Here is a 24,329-nt window from a genome sequence, read left to right on the forward strand (position 1 = left end):
AGGAGGTATGATGGAATGGTGTGGCTGTATAGGATGTTGGCAAGGCCATTTTTAGAATACTGCATCCAGTTCTAGTTGCACTTCAGTCAGAAGAATGTTGTTAAACTCAAGAGGGTGCAGAAAACATTTACAAGCATGTTGCCGTGACTGGAGGGTTACAGTTATCAGGGGAAGCTGAATGGGCTGGGTGATCTTATAGAGGTGAATAAAAACATGAAGAGCTTGGATAGGCTGAATTGCCAAGGATTTTTTTCCAAGAATGGGTGAATCCAAAACTTGAGGACAAAGATTTCTGGTGAAAGGGGAAAGATTTAAAAAGGATCTGATGGGTAACTATTTCATGCAGACAGTGATGTGCTTATAGGGAGGAGGAGGAGGAAGTCGTGGAGGCGAGTATAATTACAACATTTAAAAGGCATCTGACCGCATCCAGGACTCCTGACATGTGACAAGTCACACATTTCATTCAGCTGGCCTCTCCTGACGTCTCAAGTTTACAACTAATGCCTTGACTAGAATTATTAGACATATTTTTCGAACTTCCTACTCCATCACTAAGCTTCTGAAAAAGTTATCTGTAACAATGTTTCTACCGCTCTAAATCTATAAGACAAGAACAGGTTTACCAGTAATGGTGAGGTGCTCAGTGCTCGCCAGTCCAGAACCTTTCTCCCATGTTGAAGTTTTGACGTCAGCAGATTTCCGCAGTATTCTTGCAGTTCACCTGTTTTACTGTGTCCATCCTTGCATAATGGCGACTGCTGCTTCAAGCTAAATGTAAATACTAGGCCTGAATCTGCACTGCACTAGATTCATAGGCTTGCCGGCTATTGTGTACACTTGCCAGGCCTCAAGAACACATGTCCAATAAAGTTAGAAGTCACAGGACACCAAGTTATAGTCCAACAGGTTCACTTGCAATCACAATTTTACTTTTCCCCTGATGAAGGAGCAGCACTCCGAAAGATTACATTGGGAGTGGTTAAGATTACGATCAGACTTGACAGAGCAGAAACCGAGATGTTTTCCATCAGTGGGAAACCTGCATCAAGGGTACTCGATGATGATTGAGGGACTGATGATTTATGACTGCAGTGAGAAATTTCTTCTCTAAAATGGTTCATGTTCTATGGAATTCTTTACCCTTGAGTGCTGTGGATGCACCAACACTGAATATCAACACTGAAGTCAATACGGTCTGATTTGTGGTATCTGTAAATCCATGGACAGGGGACCAGAGTAGAATGGATTGAAACACAGGATCAGCCATGATCTTTTTGGAAGGTAGTGCAGGATTGATTGGCTATACATGGTCTGTCCATGTTCTTGTTTCTTATGTTCTTATGCCCATCAATATCCTTTTCAGTTCGGTGTGATTGCAGAAATTATAATGGCAATTGTTCTTAGGCACTTTCTCTCCGTCCTTCAGCTATCATCCCACCCTTTGCCTTTTCAACTACCATTCCGTCACCAACTTTTTGTCCCCTTCTGCAAGTACCTTGAATATGTCTCTGATGAGGAAAACAACTTGTGTCTGGACAATGGTGACCTTGATGCTAAGTTTTTTTTTATTATGCTTTGAATTTCTGTGCCTACCATGTATTTTGTTTCCTATTCCCAAATAGCAAGCTTTGTCTTCACAAACTTAATAATTTCTATTTAAAAGTATTATCCTTCTAACCATTGGCCTATATGGTGTCAAAGAAGTCTCATAAAACATAATTAGTGAAGACCTAAATCACAATATTCCATCTTGTCACCTGTCAAACATACTTACACAGAGCATAGTCACAATAGAAATCAAAACAGAATAACTGGGCTTGAAAAGTGTTGGTAAATGGCAAGATGAATAAACTACCCTGTACACATCTGCTTTGTGTCATTTCTTTGTATTTTATCAGCAAAGTAGAAAGACTAATAGTGAAATCAAATCACATTCCAGTACAAGAGACTACTGTAAATTTATTTGCTAACTTTTTTATTTTACTTCTCTGTGCACAGAGGGATGATTATCCTGATCTCACAGATGGGGAAGATATTGAAATGAAAGCTGCAGATGTACCAATCAAGAACTTGGAAAATAACGAGGAAACGATGAAGCTTGTGCTTCCTGTGGTTTGTATCCAGTCCTGATATGTCATCTTGCATCTTTGTTACACAGACTGGCTTGGACAAGTTCCACGTTTATAGACTAAGTTGACAAATTAAAAGAAAGCACCATAATTGTTAATAAGTGAAAACTGCAGATGCTGGATATCTGATTTAAAAAATAGTGCTGGAGAAACTCAGCAGATCAGGCAGGACCAATGGAGACAGAAACAGTTAATGTTTCCAAATCCAGAATGACTCTTCTCCAGAACCGATATTGCCATTTAAATAAGATTGTTATAAGTAGTTATGTATCTGTAATTTTGTTCCTGACCATTTTGATCTGACATTTTTATTGATGGACTGGATAAAGCTTTGTGAACTCTTGTTTCCTGAGTTTTCAGATTATCTGATTGCTTTGTTTTTTGCCTCACTATCATTTTCCTCCACATTAAAATACAATTCTTTTTTGTGTGATACCCTTGAGAAACTCGTGGTGTGCCATTTTCTTCAACTACTGCAGTCTGTGTAGATATCTCAGGTAGTTGGATGCCAGTATGGTTGTGGTCTGGAATGAAATGTACAGGCAGTTCACTTTCTTGTGCTACCCCTGTTCTTTTAGGTAATAGAACTCGCAGATTTGGAAGGAATTGTCTAAGGAACGCAAAGGTAATAGATTCAGTAATGACTTTCATAAGGAAGTTGAATAAAAATTTGAAAAGGACATGTTTGGGCTGGTGGGAAAAGGCAAAGAAGTAAGACTTAACTTGTTCTTGCAGAGACCTACACTGAAAAGGCAATGGCCACCTTTCTGTGATTTTGAATCATTCAGTGATGCCTGCCCAAATAGGATTCTATACTCGTTTTGCTGACTATGTTCTTTCAGCTGGTAAATTGTTTTAGGAAGTCTGCAAATATATTTTTGATTTTTAAAAAAATCTTGTGCTTTTGTGTCTGTGTTTCGTTGTTATACTAAATAAATTAAGGTTAGTTATGCAAAAAAAAATCAAATTCATACTAGCCTAGTTGTTATATTTTCAATTTCTAGATGTCCTATTTTTCCTTTTAGAAAAAAGGAATCAGGAATTTGCGGAAGATTGATGTTGAGTTGATCCATCTAAAATTCCCTGGGCATATTCTGTTGCTTTTCTCAAAAATAGGAAACCTGTCTGACACTGCTTTGACTCTACAACTTTATCCAATCTGTTATTATATATTTATAAAGGCTTACAAAATTATGAGGGGCATAAATGAGGTGATTAACCAAGGTCTTTTCCCTAGGGTGGGCAGTTCAAACTAGAAAGCACAGGTTTAAGCTAAGAGGGGAAAAATTTAAAACTAACCCAAGGGGCAATATTTTCACACAGAGGGTGATGAGTATATGGAACAAGCTGCCAAAGATAGAGGTGGGTACAAAAGATATTTGGATAGGTACATGGATAGGAAAGCTTTAGAGGGATGTGAGCCAAAAACAGGCAAATGTGACTAGTTTAGATTAAGAAACTTGGTCGGCAAGGCTGAGTTCAGCTGAAAGGGCCTGTTTCAGTGCTGGATGACTCCATGTACTAGGGTTTTATCAACTTTGTTCAGATTGATAAATGCATTTTTAAAAAAACTTAGTGCATTATCTTCTAGTTCACCTTATCAACCAATGTCAGTTCTACCCGTTTTGTCCATTTGGTAATCACAGAAACAAAGTAGTTACTCAAAATTTCTATTTGTCCTTTTGGTTTAATATGTCCTTAACAGTCTTATTTCCGTCACCATCTTCCATTTTACACTGAAGTACCTGTAAAGTATTTCGCTGTTTAGTTTCACATTCCTTGATCATTTCTCTTTGCCTACCTAATTATTTGACTTCTCTCCAGATGTCATCTCAGTCTACTACTCTGTATTCCTCTGCCATCTACATTCTTAATATACACTTTTTTTTCTACTGCTCAGTTGTTCCCTTTGTATGTTCATTCCTTTTAGCAAAATACATTTTTCCTGCACTCTGAACATTATTTAAATGTTCCTCTAAATAACAGTTTGCCAAAATAGTTTCCCATTTATTTTCCCAAGCTGTATTCTCAGCCTCTCAAAATCAGATTTTATCCAATCTACTAATTCGGTTTTTGTCATACTTTTATCCACTCTAATATATCAACAGAAGAATGTTATATTACAGTCATTGTTGCCTTGATGTTCCTCAGTTTCTCTGCTTTGCACTAATTTGCTCCCCATCAACGAATCTTCCTGTGTTGAAGTTTTTACATATTTGATGAGTAGGAATCAAGCACACATTATAGTTTCTCTGTTCTCTTACCCCCTCTCACTGCTTTTTCTGTATGGGTAAAATTCCCCATGATTATTTTGGAGTTTTTTTTATCCTTGTACATATTTTTCCTCCCCCCTCCCTTCTACGAATAGGTAGTCTGTGAGGGACACCCATTAGTGTAATGGATCCTTTATTATCTTTTCTCAATCTGTAAGGACTCTATTATCCTGTGTTTTCTTTCCACATCCATAATGTGATTCTAAGAAGCATTGCTATTTCAGCTGTCTGTCCCTTATCTCATTCTTTTCTAGAAATGTTTTAGTTTGTAATATTTTGCTCTGTCCTTTATTCATGTCTCAGTAATTCCCACTACGTCTGGTTCCTTCCAGTAGATGATTGCCTTCTAACCTGCTGTTTGATTTTGTACATTGTATTGCTGTAACGAATTTTAACTAATTTAACTCATTTTTACTTTGTTTAGCCATCATGTAAAACTAACGATGACCATGAACCCATTGTTGATTGTTGGACAAACCCACCTGATTCACTGATGTCCTTTAGGTAAGGAAACTGCCATCCTTATTTGATCCAGCCTTTTTTGTGACTCCACACCCACAGTAATGTGGTTGACTCTTAACTACCCTCTGGGCAATTAGGGATAGGCAATAAATGCTGCCTAGTTGGTGACGCCAACATCCCATGAATAAATAAAAGATAACAATTTTTGGTAGAATCTCCATCTCAATCTCTTTTTCAACCCATGGTGCCTGTTACATCTCTATTCCTGAACATCCGTTTTTCCTGGGGTGTACTATCTGCGTGGAAATTCTTCCCCCTCTCTTATGTATTGGAGTCTCTCTATATCTTACTGCAGAGTAAGTTGGAGACATTTTAACTTGAGAGGAATTCTGTCCACAGCCTCAATGTTTTGTTATACCTTGGACTGGTCTTGTTTTATTTAATTAAAGCCTTGTTTTAGTCTTTCATGGGAAGGATGCTGCTGTCAGCATTTACTGTCAAAATTCTCAATTTTCTAAGTCAGCTGAGTCTGAGTACAATTGCAAATCAACTACATTGTTGTGGGTCTGGAGTTGCAAGTATGCCAGACATTATTGAACCAGATGTGTTTTTATCACAATTGACAATGATTTCATTGTTTCAGTTGGACTGGTTTTTAATTCATTGTTTATTAATTCAGTTAGAATTTCACTATCTGCCTTGGAAAGATTTGAACCCACGTCCCCAGAGGATTAACCATAAACTCTGGATTGCAAGATTGGTGACCATACTATTGCTGAATCACTTCTCCACTAACTACAAACAACTCATCAATTACTATATGTAAAAATTACACTAACTATTTAATATAGTGCTTGTACATTCCCGGTCTTGGTTCAAACACATGTAGAAATAGAAAGAAATCTTAAAAATTCACTAATCCATTACCAATCTAATTAATATCAGTTTCAGCTGTAGGGAGTCGTTGTGTGCCGCTCCTTCCTCTGACATTTTCCACATTTTTTTCGATAGAAGAGCAAGATGACTTTAGGCATTGTATTGATGAAATTCATTTTTGTACTGTTTAGGAAATCAAGTTGTAACTTATTGTTACGTCTCTTTGAGTGTGACTTTTGCACAATGAAAATTGCCATGGCATCTACCTGATGTTGCTTTTTGTATAATATTTCTGAGGAAGGGTCACCGGACCTGAAACATTAACTCTGTTTTCTCCTTCACAGTTGCTGAGCTTTTCCAGCAACTTTGTTTTTGTTCCTGATATACAGCATCTGCAGTTCTTTTGGTTTTTATTTGCTTTTTGTATGTGTAGTTTCCAGTTATGATGACTATTCCTGATTAATAGGAACTCACAATTAGAAATTATACTTGAGACTATTCATAATTGCATATTTGAGAAGGCGTTTTATACCTACATGGCATATTTGGTGGCAGGAAGGGCTTTTAATAGAACACAGAACAATACAGCACAGGAACAGAGCTTTCAGTCTCTCATTTCAGTGCTGACCATTCTAAACTAATCTCATTTGCTTGCACATGATGCATGTTCTTCTGTTCACAGTCTGCCCATGAGTCTGCATGCCTTTTAAACTATTGTACATGCTTCTGCTGCCTGCCCTGGCATGGTACCCAGGCACATATAATCCTCTATTCTTTAATCAAAACTTGCCTTGTACATCTCCTTTTAAACATTTTCCCTTTCTTACCTTACACCAATGCCCCCTAGCATTTGACACCCTGGGGAAAAGACTCCTAAATATCCACCCTATGAGTCACCTTCCACCAGTCACCTAATTTTATATCGTTCTATCAGGGCGCCTTTTAGCATCCGATAGTCGAGCAAAAATAGTTCAAGTTTGTCCAACATCTTCTTACAGCTACTACACTATAATCCAGGCAACATCCTGGTAAACCTTGCTTGCGCCTTCTCAAAAGCCTCCACATCCTTCCTGTCATGTGGCAACCAGAACTGAATGCAATCTTCTAAGTCTGGCCTAACCAAACTTATGTAAAGCTGAAACTTCACTTCCTGAGATAATGGGAACTGCAGATGCTGGAGAATTCCAAGATAATAAAATGTGAGGCTGGATGAACACAGCAGGCCAAGCAGCATCTCAGGAGCACAAAAGCTGACATTTCGGGCCTAGACCCTTCATCAGAGAGGGGGATGAGGAGAGGGAACTGGAATAAATAGGGAGAGAGGGGGAGGCGGACCGAAGATGGAGAGAAAAGAAGATAGGTGGAGAGAGTATAGGTGGGGAGGTAGGGAGGGGATAGGTCAGTCCAGGGAAGACGGACAGGTCAAGGAGGTGGGATGAGGTTAGTAGGTAGCTGGGGGTGCGGCTTGGGGTGGGAGGAAGGGATGAGTGAGAGGAAGAACAGGTTAGGAAGGCAGAGACAGGTTGGACTGGTTTTGGGATGCAGAGGGTGGGGGGGAAGAGCTGGGCTGGTTGTGTGGTGCAGTGGGGGGAGGGGACGAACTGGGCTGGTTTAGGGATGCAGTAGGGGAAGGGGAGATTTTGAAACTGGTCAAGTCCACATTGATACCATTAGGCTGCAGGGTTCCCAGGCGGAATATGAGTTGCTGTTCCTGCAACCTTTGGGTGGCATCATTGTGGCACTGCAGGAGGCCCATGACGGACATGTCATCTAGAGAATGGGAGGGGGAGTGGAAATGGTTTGCGACTGGGAGGTGCAGTTGTTTGTTGCGAACTGAGCGGAGGTGTTCTGCAAAGCAGTCTCCAAGCCTCCGCTTGGTTTCCCCAATGTAGAGGAAGCCACACCGGGTACAGTGGATGCAGTATACCACATTGGCAGATGTGCAGGTGAACCTCTACTTAGTGTGGAATGTCATCTTGGGGCCTGGGATAGGGGTGAGGGAGGAGGTGTGGGGGCAAGTGTAGCATATCTCCACCTATCTGGACTCCATTTTCTCCCCTTTGGTCCAGGAACTCCCCACCTACGTCCGTGACACCACCCACGCCCTCCACCTCCTCCAGGACTTCCAATTCCCTGGCCCCCAACACCTCATCTTCACCATGGACGTCCAGTCCCTATACACCTGCATTCCGCATGCAGATGGCCTCAAGGCCCTCCGCTTCTTCCTGTCCCGCAGGCCCGACCAGTCCCCCTCCACCGACAGCCTCATCCGCCTAGCTGAACTCGTCCTCACCCTCAACAACTTCTCTTTTGACTCCTCCCACTTCCTACAGACTAAGGGGGTGGCCATGGGCACCCGCATGGGCCCCAGCTATGCCTGCCTCTTTGTAGGTTACGTGGAACAGTCCCTCTTCCGCACCTACACAGGCCCCAAACCCCACCTCTTCCTCCGGTACATTGATGACTGTATCGGCGCCGCCTCTCGCTCCCCAGAGGAGCTCGAACAGTTCATCCACTTCACCAACACTTTTCACCCCAACCTTCAGTTCACCTGGGCCATCTCCAGCACATCCCTCACCTTCCTGGACCTCTCAGTCTCCAACTCAGGCAACCAGCTTGTAACTGATGTCCATTTCAAGCCCACCGACTCCCACAGCTACCTAGAATACACCTCCTCCCACCCGACATCCTGCAAAAATTCCATCCCCTATTCCCAATTCCTCCGCCTCCGCTGCATCTGCTCCCACGACAAGACATTCCACTCCCGCACATCCCAGATGTCCAAGTTCATCAAGGACCGCAACTTTCCCCCCACAGTGATTGAGAACGCCCTTGACCGCGTCTCCCGTATTTCCCGCAACACATCCCTCAAACCCCGCCCCCCCCCCCACAACCACCCAAAGAGGATCCCCCTCGTTCTCACACACCACCCTACCAACCTCTGGATACAACGCATCATCCTCCGACACTTCCGCCATTTACAATCCGACCCCACCACCCAAAACTTTTTTCCATCCCCACCCCTGTCTGCTTTCTGGAGAGACCACTCTCTCCGTGACTCCCTTGTTCGCTCCACACTGCCCTCCAACCCCAACGCACCCGGCACCTTCCCCTGCTACCGCAGGAAATGCTACACTTGCCCCCACACCTCCTCCCTCACCCCTATCCCAGGCCCCAAGATGACATTCCACATTAAGCAGAGGTTCACCTGCACATCTGCCAATGTGGTATACTGCATCCACTGTACCCGGTGTGGCTTCCTCTACATTGGGGAAACCAAGCGGAGGCTTGGAGACCGCTTTGCAGAACACCTCCGCTCAGTTTGCAACAAACAACTGCACCTCCCAGTCGCAAACCATTTCCACTCCCCCTCCCATTCTCTAGATGACATGTCCGTCATGGGCCTCCTGCAGTGCCACAATGATGCCACCCGAAGGTTGCAGGAACAGCAACTCATATTCCGCCTGGGAACCCTGCAGCCTAATGGTATCAATGTGGACTTGACCAGTTTCAAAATCTCCCCTTCCCCTACTGCATCCCTAAACCAGCCCAGTTCGTCCCCTCCCCCCACTGCACCACACAACCAGCCCAGCTCTTCCCCCCCACCCACTGCATCCCAAAACCAGTCCAACCTGTCTCTGCCTCCCTAACCGGTTCTTCCTCTCACCCATCCCTTCCTCCACCCCAAGCCACACCCCCATCTACCTACTAACCTCATCCCACCTCATTGACCTGTCCGTCTTCCCTGGACTGACCTATCCCCTCCCTACCTCCCCACTTATACTCTCTCCACCTATCTTCTTTTCTCTCCATCTTCGGACCACCTCCCCCTCTCTCCCTATTTATTCCAGTTCCCTCTCCCCATCCCCCATCTCTGATTGAAGGGTCTAGGCCCGAAACGTCAGCTTTTGTGCTCCTGAGATGCTGCTTGGCCTGCTGTGTTCATCCAGCCTCACATTTTATTATCTTGGACTTCACTTCCTGACTCTTGTACTCGGTGCCTAGACCAATAAAGGCAAGCATGCCATATGCCTTCTTTATCATTCTGTCTACTTGTGTGGCCATTTTCAGGGAACTATGAACTAGGACCCCGAGATCCCTCTGTACATCAATGCTGTTAAGGGTCCTGTCATTATACTTTCTCAACATTTGATGTCTCAAAGTGCAAAACCTTGCTCTTGCCATTTCTCCACCCATATCTGCAACTGATCTGTCTCCTTTGACAACTTCCTAAACCATCCACAATTCACCTGCATCTTTGTGATTTCTTTAAACTTACTACCCCATGCATCTATGTTTTCATCAAGTCATTTATATAAATTACAAAGAGGTCCCAATACGGATCCCTGCGGAATGCCACTAGTCACAGACCTCCAGCCAGAAAAAACACCCTTCAATCCCTACCCTCTGTCTTCTATGAACAAGCCAATTCTGAATCAAATTGAAACCAAAACAACTGCGGATGCTGTAAATCTGGAACAAAAACAACATTGCTGGAAAAGCTCAGGAGGTCTGGCAGCATCTGTGAAGGAGAAAACTGAATGAAATTGGCCAAGTCACCATCGATCCCACGCATCGTATCTCCTCGATGATCCTACCATGAAGAACCTTTGTTGAAAGACTTACTAAAATCCTGTGATAAGATCCTGAGAGGTCTTGACCAATGTTAGGTAGAAAACATGTTTCCTCTGCTCTTGACTACACTTTGAGGTGCACTTTTTATTTTGCATCCTAATTCCATATATCTTGTTTTTAAGATCTCATTGCCTTTTATTACGTACCTCCCTGACACTTTGGGCAATTAGCATGGCCAATCCACTCTAACTTGCACATCTTTGGACTGTGGGAGGAAACTCATGCAGACGTGGGGAGAATATGCTAACTCCACATAGATAGTCACCAGAGACTGGAAACAAATCTGGGTCCCTGGCTTTGAGGCAGCAATGCTAAACAGCAAAACTGTTTATTTCATTGCAGCAATCATAGAATCCCAACAGTGTGGAAGCAGACCATTCAGCCCATCGAGTCTAGATGGACCCTCTGGAGAGAATCCCATTCCTCTACCCTATCCCTGTAACCCTGCATTCCCATGGCTAATCGATCTGTCCTATATGTCTCTGGACGCTGTGGGCAGGTTAGCGTGTCCAATCCACGTAATCTGCACATTTCTGGACAGTGCGAGAAACCGGAGCACCTGGAGGAAGCCCGTGCAGACGCGGGGAGAATGTGCAAACTCAAGAGTACCTGGCACTGTGAGGCAGCAGTGTTAACCACTGAGCCACTGTGCTGCCCTTACTGTATTTCGTGCAAAACATTATTGCATTTTTAAACTTTTCCCAGTTCTGACGAAAGATCATTGATTTGAAATGTTAGCTCTATACCTCTCTCACAGATACTGCCTAACCCAAGTATTTCCAGCAGGTTTTTACTTCAGATTTCCCATATCCCTAGTATTTTGCTTTTGATTTACCAAACTCACTTGACCAGCCTACTGTCTTGTACTGCTGTAGCACTCTGTCCAAGATTCTAATCCCAGTCGTAGCCACTGCTCTAGGTACCAAAATGATTTTTATAATTTCTCAGCAATGATTGTTCACCAATTCTGACACCTGTGAAAATTGAGCAAAAAATCAGATATGATAACATGTGTGGACAGAATGTAAAGTTAATACTTTGAGTCCAGTGACCCTTCTTCAGAATTGGGAAATGTTCTTTCTACCAAATAATCCCTAGTTAACAAATTTTACCAATATTCACTGTAAGCCTCCATCTTATTAAAATACAAGTTTTACAAATGGTGAACTGTTGACACAAAACCATGTAATTAATTGATCATCTATGTCTGAAATAGCAACCTCATTTTCAAGAATCAAATCATTCCATTGCAAAATTAGGTTGAGACCAAATTTATGGATTTACTCATTTTCATCTTTACATATTCAACTTTAGAGTAGAAAGTTTGAGATGAACAGATGACTTCAGAACAATGATTACCAAATCTTTCTGGGACAGGGGACTTTTCATACCCCATGTCTGGATCAGTTGCAGACTAATACGATTGGTCAATAATTTCATTATTGCTGTATCATGTGATTTCTAGGATCGTAGAAGGTATATTAGATTAACTATAATAGTATTTGTTTCAACAATTCCTGTGTTCTCACATGAAGGATATATGGAAATAATATATACAGAAGGCAATGGCTGAGTGGCATTATCAGTAAACTGTTAATCCAGAGATCCAGGCAGTGTTCCGGGGACCAAGGCTCAAATCCTACCACGGAAGATGTTGGAATTTGAATTTAAATAAAATTTTGAACTAGGAGTCTGATGATGACCATGAAACCACTGTCAATTGTCAGAAAAGCCCATCTGGTTCACTAATGTCCTTATTTGGTCTGGCCAACATGTGACTCCAGACCTACAGCAATGTAGTTCAATGCCTTCTCGGCTATTAGGGATGGGTAATAAATGCCAGTCTAGCCAACCATGCCTACTTCCTGTGAATGAAAAAAAGTAGCAGGCTATTTTGCCCCTAAACGTTCCACCAAAGTGATCACAGCTGATCTGAATCTTATATCCATATACCTCCTTTCTGTTACGTTTTTGAGATAATTGATATCTTTCGACGACAAATTTAAATTTAGTCTTGATCCACCACCAATTCCTTTTGAAGAAGAGAATTTCACATTTCTATGATCCTTTGCATGTCAAATTAATCGTCCCTGAAGGGTCTGACTTTATATTTCCAGAAAGGCAGACAGTGAAGGATCAGACTGGAGGAAATCTTTACAGGCTTTGAGAACCATTTATTTGCAGAGATACATGTTACCAATATGCACCTTCCAACCCAACAATTCCATAGGTTCCTACATAAAAGAGCACAAATGAATCTTCAGTCAATTCCCACCATCAACTAATATGCAATTAACACCTGAATCTCTAACCAGTGAAATTAGCTTTTCTCTTTTTCTGTTAACTTTTCTCCTTAATAAATTGAAAATCAAATAATTGTGCTTATTTGTTTCAAAATCAAAAGAAATCATCAAAACCATTTTTATGTATTCACCTATCAGATGGTTTCAAGAATGTCCAGGTTCCTTCGTTTCTATGCTCAGTGAATATTCATTTCTCCAATCAGACAATTCCATCATATCCTTGAATTCCACACTTTCTCCCTGCAATTTGACAACCAAATATCAACGATTCCTGAATAGATTTGCCTGTGGGAAATACACAGCAAAGAGTGTCAGGTTAAATTTTCATTCATCATGGGCACTCACAAAGTTCAGCATGTACAACCTAACTGACTTTGGTAGAATGTGTTAGTACACCGTAACACTGTGAATTCACAAGATTTTAAAAAAAGCATATGGGCATCACTGTGGAGAATACATTTTAAAAAGCTATTAGTTATCTTGACAGACATTAGAATAACGCAATCCCTAAGGCACATGTGGAGCAGGTCAAATGAGATTATGTTTGGAGAAAACTTCTTTTCTTAAGGTTTTTTTTTTCAATTTTTTTTTTACATAGAATCCTGACAGTGTGGAAACAGGCCCTTCAGGCCAACAAGTCCACACCGACACTCAGAACATGCCACCCAGGCCCATCCCCCTAATCTATACATCCCTGAACACTATGGGCAATTTAGAATGGCCAATCCACCTAACCTGCAGATCTTTGGACCGTGGGAGGAAACCCACCTGGAGGTTGACTTAGTGTCAATAAAACACAATCACAGCATATCTACCACAAAAAGACAAATGTATCAAGGTCTTCAAAGATAGACCTACCATTGTACAGTGAAAATAATACAGCTGCATTGAATGTATCTCCTGCTCCAAGGGTATCCACAACATTTTCAGGGGGAAAGGCGTTTGAATGAAAGATTCCATCAGGACCCATTGCATCAGCTCCCTTCTCAGCCCAGGCACAGATTAGGTAAGCACTAAAGAGCAAAAAGACAATCGGGTCTACCGGTCATAATAGTGTAATTTTGTTTTCAAAGAACAAGGAAAATTACAGCAAAGGAACAGGCCCTTCGGCCCTCCAAGCGTGCGCTGATCAAGATCCTCTGTCTAAATCTGTCATGTGTTTTCTAAGCGTCTGTATCCTTTTGCTCCCTACCCATCCATGTACCTGTCCAGATACATCTTAAAAGACACTATCGTGTCTGTGTCTACCACCTCCGCTGGCAACACATTCCAGGTACCCACCACCCTCTGCATAAAGAACTTTCCTCCTCTCACTTTGAACTCATGACCCCTAGTAATTGAGTCCCCCACTCTGAGAACCCCTCATCATTTTGTAGACCTCAATCAGGTCCCTCCTCAATCTCCATCTTTCTAATGAAAATAATCTTAATCTACTCAACCTTTCTTTGTAGCAAGCACCCTCCAAACCAGGCAACATCCTGGTGAACTTCCTCTGCACCGTCTCCAAAAATCCACATCCTTTTCGTAATGTGGTGACCAGAACTGTACGCAGTACTCTAAATGTGGCCGAACCAAAGTCTTATATAATGGTCATTTCATTTACATTTGAGGAAGGGAAATTATTGATGGAAGAGTTTAATCAAAATAATGGACACTGAATGTATCAGAAGCAAAGAGATTGCTGCTAGACATGCTTAAAAATTCAGGCGAATAGAACCACAAAAAACCAAGACATGCTGTTTATTTCTAGAGAAAATAGGACTGGAGCGTTTTGGCTGATGAGTTCCCTTTCATTGCCAATTTTGCCAAAACTGAGGTGGCAGCATCGGTGCCAAGCAATGAAATAACGTCAATTTGAATATTTAACTATAAACTGAAAGAATGGTGGATGCTGTAAATCAGGAACAAAAACAAAGTTGCTGGAAAAGCTCAGCAGCATCTGTGAAGGAAAAAAAAAGAGTTAATGTTTCAGATTCAGTGACTCTTCCTCAGAATACTTAACTGCTCACTTCCTGGCACAGCGGGGTCACTGGGTGCTTCTAGGCAGTGGATGGACACCCAGTGAAGGTGAAGCCCAGCTGGGGTGTGGGGAATTCTTGCCAGCAGCTGACCTGGGGATCTGAACCTTCCATTGCTCATATTCCCTGTCAGCATATTTTCTGAAATAAGGCCAGCACATCCATAAATATGGCCTGGCAGCCAAGTCTGTAAGTATTTTTAAAAATTCAATTCATCACCTGAAGGCCTCTTCAATCTGTAAGCACCCTTACATTCTCCTGCCTGCCATAGCAGTGCCTTCCTCTTCTGATGGGGCTGGCTGCAGGTCAGAGCTGAAAGCTTTGCCATGGGCTGGGTGACTGTTTAATTTCAGGACAGTATCCTAAAGATTGACTATCAATTTGCTATGCCTGGTAAGTTCATACAGGTGTGAGGCCAGGATTTGCTTTTAGTCCCAAGCTCAAAATCTTCAATGTGGTAAGATTTCACTCATAGAATCACAGCTTTGTTATGGCACAGATATAGCACTTTCAGCCATCATCCATGCCAACTCTTCATAGCACAATCTAGTCATTCTCATCTCTCCCCATCTTCATAACCTCGCAAGTTTATTTCCTTCAAATATTAATCAATTTCCTTCCAACACCCTTAAAGACAGCAGGTTCCAGGTCACTCCACCCTTCATCTGATGTCCAAAATATTCTATGAATATACTCTAATTTTCTACTATTAAGTATCTTATTCTTGTTTCAAAAAGAGAAGGCTGAGTGGTGAAGTTAGCAAACAGTATTTTCATTTGTGGGGACGAGCAATATAAGATAATCACAAAAAATTCAGAAGAAGCTTTTTACCCAAACAATGGGGTATGCTGTAACACAACAACAAGTGAAATGGAATGAATGAGACAGATGCATTTGAGGGCAAGCTAGATAAGCAGGAGGGAAAAGGGAATGAGTTACACTCGAATAGTTGGACGAAGGATTAACCTAAATATTGATTTGGATTGGTTTGCCCTAATGACCTGCTAGTCCGCTGTATATTCCACCTAATTCTGCATGTTTTACATTAGGCTCTGCTAAGGTAAATTCCATGTTCACATTGCTGCAGATGCTTGAACATAGAGGCCACCTGCAATGGCCTTGAAGGCAGGTGGCAGAATGGTACTAAAGCCCTAAAATTACATCAAATGTTTATCTTTAAAATTCTATTAATGGTGGTGGAATATGACAAAAATCCCCATGAATTCAGGAAAGAAGAACACAAAGAACCGCTGGAAATCAGAAACAAAAACAGAAATTGCCGGAAATTACTGGCAAAAACAGAAAGACTGGGAAGACTCAGCAGGTCTGGTAACATCTGTGGAAGCCTGTTATCATCGTCATCATCATCATCATCCCTGAAGTTTGGAAACAGGCCTTTCGACCCAACAAGTCCAGCCAGAGCATCCCACCCAGACCCATCTCTCTATAACCCACCTAATCTACACATCCCTGAATACTATGGGCAATTTAGCATGGTCAATCCACTTACCCTGCACATGTTCAGATTGTGGGAGGAAACTGGAGCACCCGGAGGAAACCCATCAGACATAGGGAGAACGTGTAAGCTCCACAGAGACAGTAGCCTGAGGGTGGAATTGAACCCGGGTCCCTGGTGCTGTGAGGCAGCAGTGCTAACCACGAGACCTGAAATGTCAATTCTGCATTCTCTCCACAGATGCTGCCACACCTGCTGAGATTTTCCAGCAATTTCTGTTTTTGTTGCCCGATATTTCAGATCTCATAGAACACTACAGCGCAGTACAGGCCCTTCAGCCCTCAATGTTGCGCCGACCTGTGAAACCAAACTGAAGCCCGTCTAACCTACACTATTCTATTATTATCCATATGCTTATCCAATGAGCATTTAAATGCCCTTAAACTTGGCGAGTCTCCTACTGTTGCAGGCAGGGCACTCCACGCCCTTATTACTCTCTAAGTAAAGAACCTACCTCTGACATCTGTCCTATATCTATCACCCCTCAATTTAAAGCTACCTCCGCTCGTGCTAGCCATCTTCATCTGAGGAAAAAGGATCTCACTGTCCACCCTATCTAACCCTCTGATCACCTTGTCTGTCTCTATTAGGTCACCTCTTAACCTTCTCCTCTCTAACGGAAACAGCCTCAAGTCCCTCAACCTTTCCTCATAAGACCTTCCCTCCATACCAGGTAACTTCCTGGCAAATCTCCTCTGCACCCTTTCCAATGCTTCCACATCCTTCCTATAATGTGGCGACCAGAACTATATGCAATACTCCAAGTGTGGCCACACCAGAGTTTTGTGCAGTTGCAACATAACCTCATGGCTCTGAAATGCAAACCCTCTACCAATAAAACCTAACACGCCGTATGCCTTCTTAACAACCCTATCAACCTGGGTGGCAACTTTCAGGGATCTTTGTACATGGACACCGAGATCTCTCTGCTCATCCACACTACCAAGAATCTTACCATTAGCTCAGTACTCTGTATTCCTGTTACTCCTTCCAAAGTGAATCACCTCACACTTTTCTGCATTAAACTCCATTTGCCACTTCTCAGCCCATCTCTGCAGCTTATCTACGTCCCTCTGTAACCTGTAACATCCTTCCACACAACCCACAATTCCACCGACTTTAGTGTCATATGCAAATTTACTAACCCATCCTTCTACGCCTTCATCCAGGTCATTTATAAAAATAACAAACAGCAGCGGCCCCAAAACAGATCCTTATGACTTGTAACACCACTAGTAACTGAACTCCAGGATGAACATTTCCCATCAACCACAACCCTCTGTCTTCTTCCAACTAGCCTATTCTTGATCCAAACCACTAAATCGCCCTCAATCCCATGACTCCATATTTTTATGCAATAGCCTACCATGGGGAACCTTATCAAACACTTTACTAAAATCCATATACACACTATAATCCATATAAACCTCTTTACTCTTATCCACCTGTTTGGTCACCTTCTCAAAGAACTCAATAAGGTTTGTGAGGCACGACCTACCCTTCACAAAACCGTGCTAACTATCCCTAATCAAATTATTCCTTTCTAAATGATTATAAGTCCTATCTTTCATAATCCTTTCCAACACTTCACCCACAACTGAAGTAAGGCTCACTGGTCTGTAATTACCTGGATTGTCCCTCCTCCCCTTCTTGAACAAGGGCACAACATCTGCTGTCCTCCAGTCTTCTGGCACTATTCCTGAACATAATGATAACATAAAGATCAAAGCCAAAGGCTCTGCAATCTCCTTCCTAGCTTTCCAGAGAATCCTAGGATACATCCCATTCAGCCCAGGGGACTTATCTATTTTCACACCTTCCAGAATTGCTAACACCTCCTCCTTGTGAACCTCAATCCCATCTAGTCTAATAGCCTGTATCTCAGTATTCTCCTCGACAACATTGTCTTTCTCGACAACATCTCTTGTACTTACCCTAGCTTTACTCGGTTGTAAAGTCCTTTTACAGCTTCTGATGCCGAATTAAACCCAAAATGTCTGGCAACATCTTTGCTGATGAAAACCTAAGGCATGTATACACACAAAGCAAGCATTATTTAGTCTGATTTTTATTCCTTCAAATTTATATGAGTGCTTGTTTCAGGTATAGTAAAATTTTTGTTAACTGGCACCAAACAAACCAGAATGATCCAGTGACCAGAATCTCTAATAACTTCCTAAATGGAACACTCGAACACAGAAAATAGGAGCAGGGGCAGGCCATTCAGCCAGTTGAGCCTGCTTAAGAGAAGCTGAATACATAACAGCTGGACAAAACAAAGTCAACAAAATTTGCCAGTTAATTCCTGGTTAATATTTTTTGAATGCATTTGATTCTTCCTATAATTGTTTTATTTTGCAAAAATCTATACTAAGTAATGTAGCAAGTACTGAAAGACCTTTTGCTGACTTCAAGTTTCTGCGCAAATCGGTTGCTCCCAGTGATGGGTACATGAAGAGGCAAGCAAGTGAAATGTAGCTGCTTAGTTGTCCACCAAACAATAATTGAGTGCCAGAAAGTTCATTCCACTGGTCATTTTGACAGGTTGTATTCAAACATTGTTAAATCAATACAACTGTTATTAAATGTCAGTAGATGGGTTAGCTTAACATACTCATTTCATATGATGGCCTATTCTTTAACATTCCTTGAGTAAAACGTACCACATCTCCATGCCCAAAGAGTTGGTAAATTTCTTCTCTTGTTTTCTCAATCTCTACAGAGGTGGTAATACGTTGCTCTGCTGACACGGTGGCATTGTACTGTTCAACTTGCTGTATCATAGCAACCTGCTCAGATACATTTCGGCCCTAATCATCAATAATAATTATATAAAATATGCTGTTATTGTTGATATTTGTAATTTTTTTTAAAAAGCATACTGACATATACTGATATAAGAGACAACATAAGTAATTCCTTAAGCGTTTTGATGCAAGGATGGGAATAGGTTATCTCTCTTTTTATTGCTGGAGCTATGTGGCCCCCAATATGAGCACAAGATGGAGAAGCAGGAAGATATATGTCGGGGGAAGGTGTTGCATCTGTTTATTGATAAATAGCAACTTGCCAACAAACAAAATACACATTCAGAAAACCTGGTACAATTTGTTAGTTGGGCAACAAAACAGCCATAATTTGTTAAATAAATATTGACATGTACAACAGTATGTGTTGCAAGATTGCCAGGAACTTGTGGCAAGGTGGAGATACTCAGCACTGAATGTCACCAAATTTGGTTAATTCACATTTCTAATAAGTTCATGGAGGGTTTCTCAAGCTTTCTCACACTATTGTCCCCAACTTGGCTCAGTGGCTACCAATCATGCCCCAATAGCACCCATCTCATTCAGGAACAGACCATCATCCTTAGCACCTGGATCACCTTTAAAAGGGGGTTGCACACCCAGATGTCAGAGATGCCCTACATGATTTGTAATATTTGCCCCAGCGATGACAGAGAAGAGGAAATTGGCATTCTGTTTTGCGGACAGGGAGCTGGAAGTCAGCGTGGACAGGGTCCTACAGATGGGTAGACCACTACGTCCAGGATTGGCAGAGGAGGCCATAACACTAAATTCTGCCTGCCTGCTATGAGGTTTCAAACCGGGTCAGTGCAGTCTTTAGGTATTTAGGTATGCCCCGTGGAGGAAAAAGGTCAATAAACTCCCCACTTTGCCTGAACAGGTTACCGTTATCTTCTCTACACTACCTCACACTGGCTCTATTTGAGTTAGAAAGCTTCTGGCTCATAATATTCATTCTAGATAGAATTTAAAGAATATTTCCCAAATGGATGATAGATTTGCAGAATCAGGTATGCAGTATTCCAAAATCAAAGATGCAGGATCATAAGCTGCAAGTTCAACAGTACCACTAGTAAGTACAAGAATTGCTTTTACAGGCAAAAATGACATGAAATTTTACGCTTTGGAACAAAGAATTCTTACTGTTGACGCACATACCTCTACAGGCACTGCTCTTGGGGTCACCAGCAATAAAAATACTGCTCTCCCATAACAGCACAGCAAGCACAATCTTAACATAAGCAAACTTCCACACTTATAACACATTTTCTCTCCAATCTTACAGGCACCAGTGGCATCCGTATGGTCTCTCTGAAGAGACTGGCCCCTCAAAACATTATCTTCTGCACTTCTGGGGAAGAACCTAAAGATCCCTCTGGGAAAACGCCAATTCTGCTGTGTCTTGCATCTTCCACCAGCTCAGATAGTGATATATTGGTGGGTACTCTAGCTAGATTAGACTTGGGAGCATTTTCTGGTGAGCAGATTACTGGTAGATGCCTGCGGCTAGCTGAGGAGGAAATGCCAAAAATCACTAATATTGAGAGGGCTGCCAAAACCCAGCAGGAGAGGTGTTGGCAATTAGTAACTTCATTCAAATGCACAAGTAGACACAGGAGCAGCAGGCAGGACTGTCAGAGAGACTTGGAAAATGGGATTGAAGGTTGGAGGAGACACCAATACTATGTGTGCTGTGCTAGCTCTGGCATGCATGTGTCTAGCTGCTTCAGGAGAGAGGTTGGTGGATGCATGGAGACCCACATCCAGCACATTCAATATCTACTTGATATATGTACGTACTGACACTGTCATTCTGCCACTGGTGCTCACCTTCTGAGGGCACGTAAGTGGTATGGGTGAAACATGATTGTAACTACATCATCATATTTTTAAAGACATTCACTTTCCATCATCAGCTCTGCGAGCAAATGTCATTGTAACTGCCTTTCTGTAATGCCCATGCTAACATGAAACTTTGCTGCGATTAAATGGGGAGCATGAAGGTTTATGCTATAAAGGCTTTCATCAGTTTCTAACTTTAACTTGAAAAAAAAACAGGAAAACCTTAGAAAGATCGAAGTGTTAAGTTGCATTTATAGTTGTCCTTAAACAGGAGACCTCAGCAGCATCAAAGCATTTGCAGTCAGTGAAACTTAATTTCGCACAAATCATCTTTGAAGAAGGTTCACAAATTAGTCCTGCCTGATTTACTTTGACCTCAGATGTGATACTTTTGGATGCCAAAAGTGCTGTTACTTCTTAAGAACATCGTCATTGCCTTGCTGTGTTACAATGCTGCAGTTCTCATGGATCCTGATTATCTATCACAATCTTATTCCGTTAGCCAAGTGTCGAAGCAAAGAATCCAAGGATTAAATGGTGCTCTCAATATGTACTGTACTGCAACAGACCCCCAGATAGGACATGTATGGGAACCTAATGTGAAGGGGACATCTTATGGCACATGGTTGGCCTCACTGGAAGGAAGTGTTGTATTGCAAACATAGCAGAAAATAGAGAACATTTTACAAGGTTGCCATTTATCTGGATGATGTGCTAATATTCGGGAAGACCAATAAGGATCACTTCGAGAACTTGGGCATAGTCCTTAGAAGTGTCTCCAAAACAGGCGTACATCTTATAAGTGACTTATGCGGGTTAGAGAGTCCTTAAGACTGGGTTACACCTGTTGGAAGATAAAGCGAGGATGAACAAAAGTGCCCCAGCTCCCAGTCTGTACCGGAAATTACATCTTTCCTGAATTATCAAGGAAAGTTCATACGCGACCTGGCTTCTGTCCTGGTACCCTTACATCTGCTACTGAAAAAGGATCAGCCTTGGAAATGGTCATGTAGCCAAGACTTTAGAGAAGTGAAGAAGCAGCTTGCATTGTCTAAAGTATTGGCACACTATAATTCCAAGTGAGATTGGAAGTGGACATGATACCTTCTCATATGGTATTGGAATACCACTGGCTCACAAATGGCCCAATGCAGTGGAATGCCCAATAGTAAATCCTTCCAGCACTGGCTGATTTAGGGCACACATACGTACAGACAGAGAAGGATAGTTTGGCAGTGTTATTTGGTGTGAGGAAATTCCACCAACATCCTTACAGACATAAATTTGTAATAGAAACAGATCACAAACTCTTGCTAGGGATACTAAAAGAGGACAAGGCTGTGTTGCCCATAGCTTCAGGTCAAATTCAGTAGTGGGTTCTCATTCTAAATGTATGCAATTACAAGATGATAGGTCATGACCTGACAGGCCAAGTAGCAAATGTGGATGCCTTGAGCCACCTTCCATTGGCAGATACACCAGCAGTGATGGTGCCTATGGAAGAGTCTGTTCTAGTTTTAAACTCTGTGGACACTCTTCTGGTCACCACTGACGATATCAGAATATTGATGCAAAGAAAATACAGTCCTGGCCAAACCAAAATAGCTGATTGTGATGGGGGAATCAAAAGTGCCATTACAATCAGAATGGAAACCTTTCTGGACTTGAGATATCAGATCATTGCAGAGGATGACATTTTATTAAGGGGAGCAAAGGTCACTGCCAGATATTGGCTAAACTCCAGCAGAGGTATCCAGGAGTATCCAAAATGAAGATGCTGGTGAGAAGTTATGTTTGGTGATCAGGAGTCACTGCAGACATAGCTGCCTTGGTGAACTGCACCCAGACTGCCAACAAGGACAAAAATGCCACCATGCAACTCCCCCCACATTCATCGGAACGGCTGAGTAAACCCTGGACTTAGCTACGTATTGACATATCAACTATGCCAATCCATTCATGGGCTCAACATTCTTAAACATTGTGAATGCTCTTAGTCAAAGTGGTTGGACATATGCAGAGTTCATTCGTCCAACATGAGGATGTCAGTAAAAAAAGCTGTGAGCATCTTTTGTTCCTGTTAAGTGTTGGTCTCAGACAACAGGCCATCATTTACCAGCAGGTAGTTTGAGTATTTCCAGAAGTTAAATGGCAATCAGCATATAAGAACAGTTCCATACCTGCTGTAGTCCAATGGTCTGGTAGAAACAGCAGCCTACACTTTGAACGCATGCTTAAATAAACAGCTTTCAGCTTCACTTGATGCCAAAATATTCCAGTTGCTATTTGCTTATTGGACTCCACTTCATGTAATAACAGGGAAAGCTCCAGCAGAGTTGCTCTTGGGTAGAAGACACCGCACCAGGTTAAATCTGATCTTCCTGGACTTGGGGTGGTGGAGTGTGATGAAGAGGGGGCGCAGAGGTTGAAATGGCATTAGGAACGCCAATGACAGACACAAGACTCCTTTAAAGAGAAGAGATTGTCCCCTGAAGTAAACAAAGTTTGGTGCCAAAACCGTAGAAATGGCCATGCATAGAGGCATAGACAACATCAGGTCCCATGACATATAAAATTCGGTTAGCTGAGGCGGCCCTGAACAATCATGTGGACCACATAAATGCTGCAAATTTACAAACTGGGTAGGAACAAACATACCCGCCTTTCAAAACAGCCAGAAAGAGTGTGAGAACCTGTAGGTCTACCCTCTATTACAAAGGTTCTACCCTCTATTACAAAGAAACTGGAAATTTGAGATGGACACAGCAGGTACTACAGCCTCAACACCTTTACCACCTGAAGAAGAGGATGAATTTCTCCCAAGTTGGGAGGAAGATGGGTACAAGAGGCAGGCTATGGTTCAGTACATGCCATCTGGTCCAAGGCTAGGCAGGAAGAACTGGATCCAGTGTGAAAAGACCCAAGGACAAGAAAAAGAACAGACCATCAACCTCTGAACAAAAGAAGAACAAAGCAGTACAGCACAGGAACAGGCACTTGGCCTACAAAGCCTGTGTCGATCATCATGCCCTAACTAAACTAAAAAAAACTTCTGCCCTTATTCAGTCTGTATCCCTCTCTTCCTTCTCTATTCACGTAACCATGCAGATGTATCTTCAATTTCACAAATGTGACTGCTTCCACCACGTCCTCTTGGCAGTGCATTCCAAGCTCCTACTACTCTCTGAGAAACTTCCCTTGTACCTCCTTGAACTTTCCCCCACTCACTGTGAACCTTTGCCCCTTGTAATTCAAATTTCAACCCCAGAATAAAACCTTTGACTATCCACCCTATCTATGCCTCTCATAATTTCCAGTGAAAACAATCCTAGTCTTTTTAACCTATCCTCTTTGCCACTGCTCTCAGGCAGCATCCTGGTAAATCCTCTATGCACTCTCTCCAAGGCTTATACATCCTTCTTGTAATGTGGCAACCAAAAGCCTACACATTACTTCAAATGCAGC

The 24,329-nt window shown here is 42.2% G+C and overlaps 1 protein-coding gene across 19 annotated transcripts in view; it reads right to left on the minus strand.

Moving 5' to 3' along the window:
- khk (ketohexokinase) overlaps positions 1–24,329 on the minus strand; it is a 275,763-nt gene that overhangs the window by 69,922 nt on the left and 181,512 nt on the right. For 5 of the 19 annotated variants that reach the window (XR_009445829.1, XR_009445831.1, XR_009445830.1 and 2 more), the window contains exons 8-11: positions 18,879–19,025; positions 18,150–18,238; positions 13,540–13,694; positions 12,813–12,966 (exon numbers count right to left, since the gene is read on the minus strand). Coding sequence is in view for 7 of the 19 variants with exons in the window: in XM_059646528.1 (XP_059502511.1) it covers positions 12,881–12,966; positions 13,540–13,694; positions 18,150–18,238; positions 18,879–19,025 (477 nt within the window). In the remaining 12 variants the exon portion in view is untranslated. Of the gene's footprint in view, positions 1–2,079; positions 2,192–11,940; positions 12,967–13,539; positions 13,695–18,149; positions 18,239–18,878; positions 19,026–24,329 lie in introns of those variants that run through there. The other 14 variants (XM_059646528.1, XM_059646526.1, XM_059646527.1 and 11 more) reach the window with 9 other exon arrangements.

The sequence above is a fragment of the Stegostoma tigrinum genome, chromosome 6, assembly GCF_030684315.1.
Source record: "Stegostoma tigrinum isolate sSteTig4 chromosome 6, sSteTig4.hap1, whole genome shotgun sequence".
In the NCBI taxonomy this organism is placed as follows: Eukaryota; Metazoa; Chordata; class Chondrichthyes; order Orectolobiformes; family Stegostomatidae; genus Stegostoma; species Stegostoma tigrinum.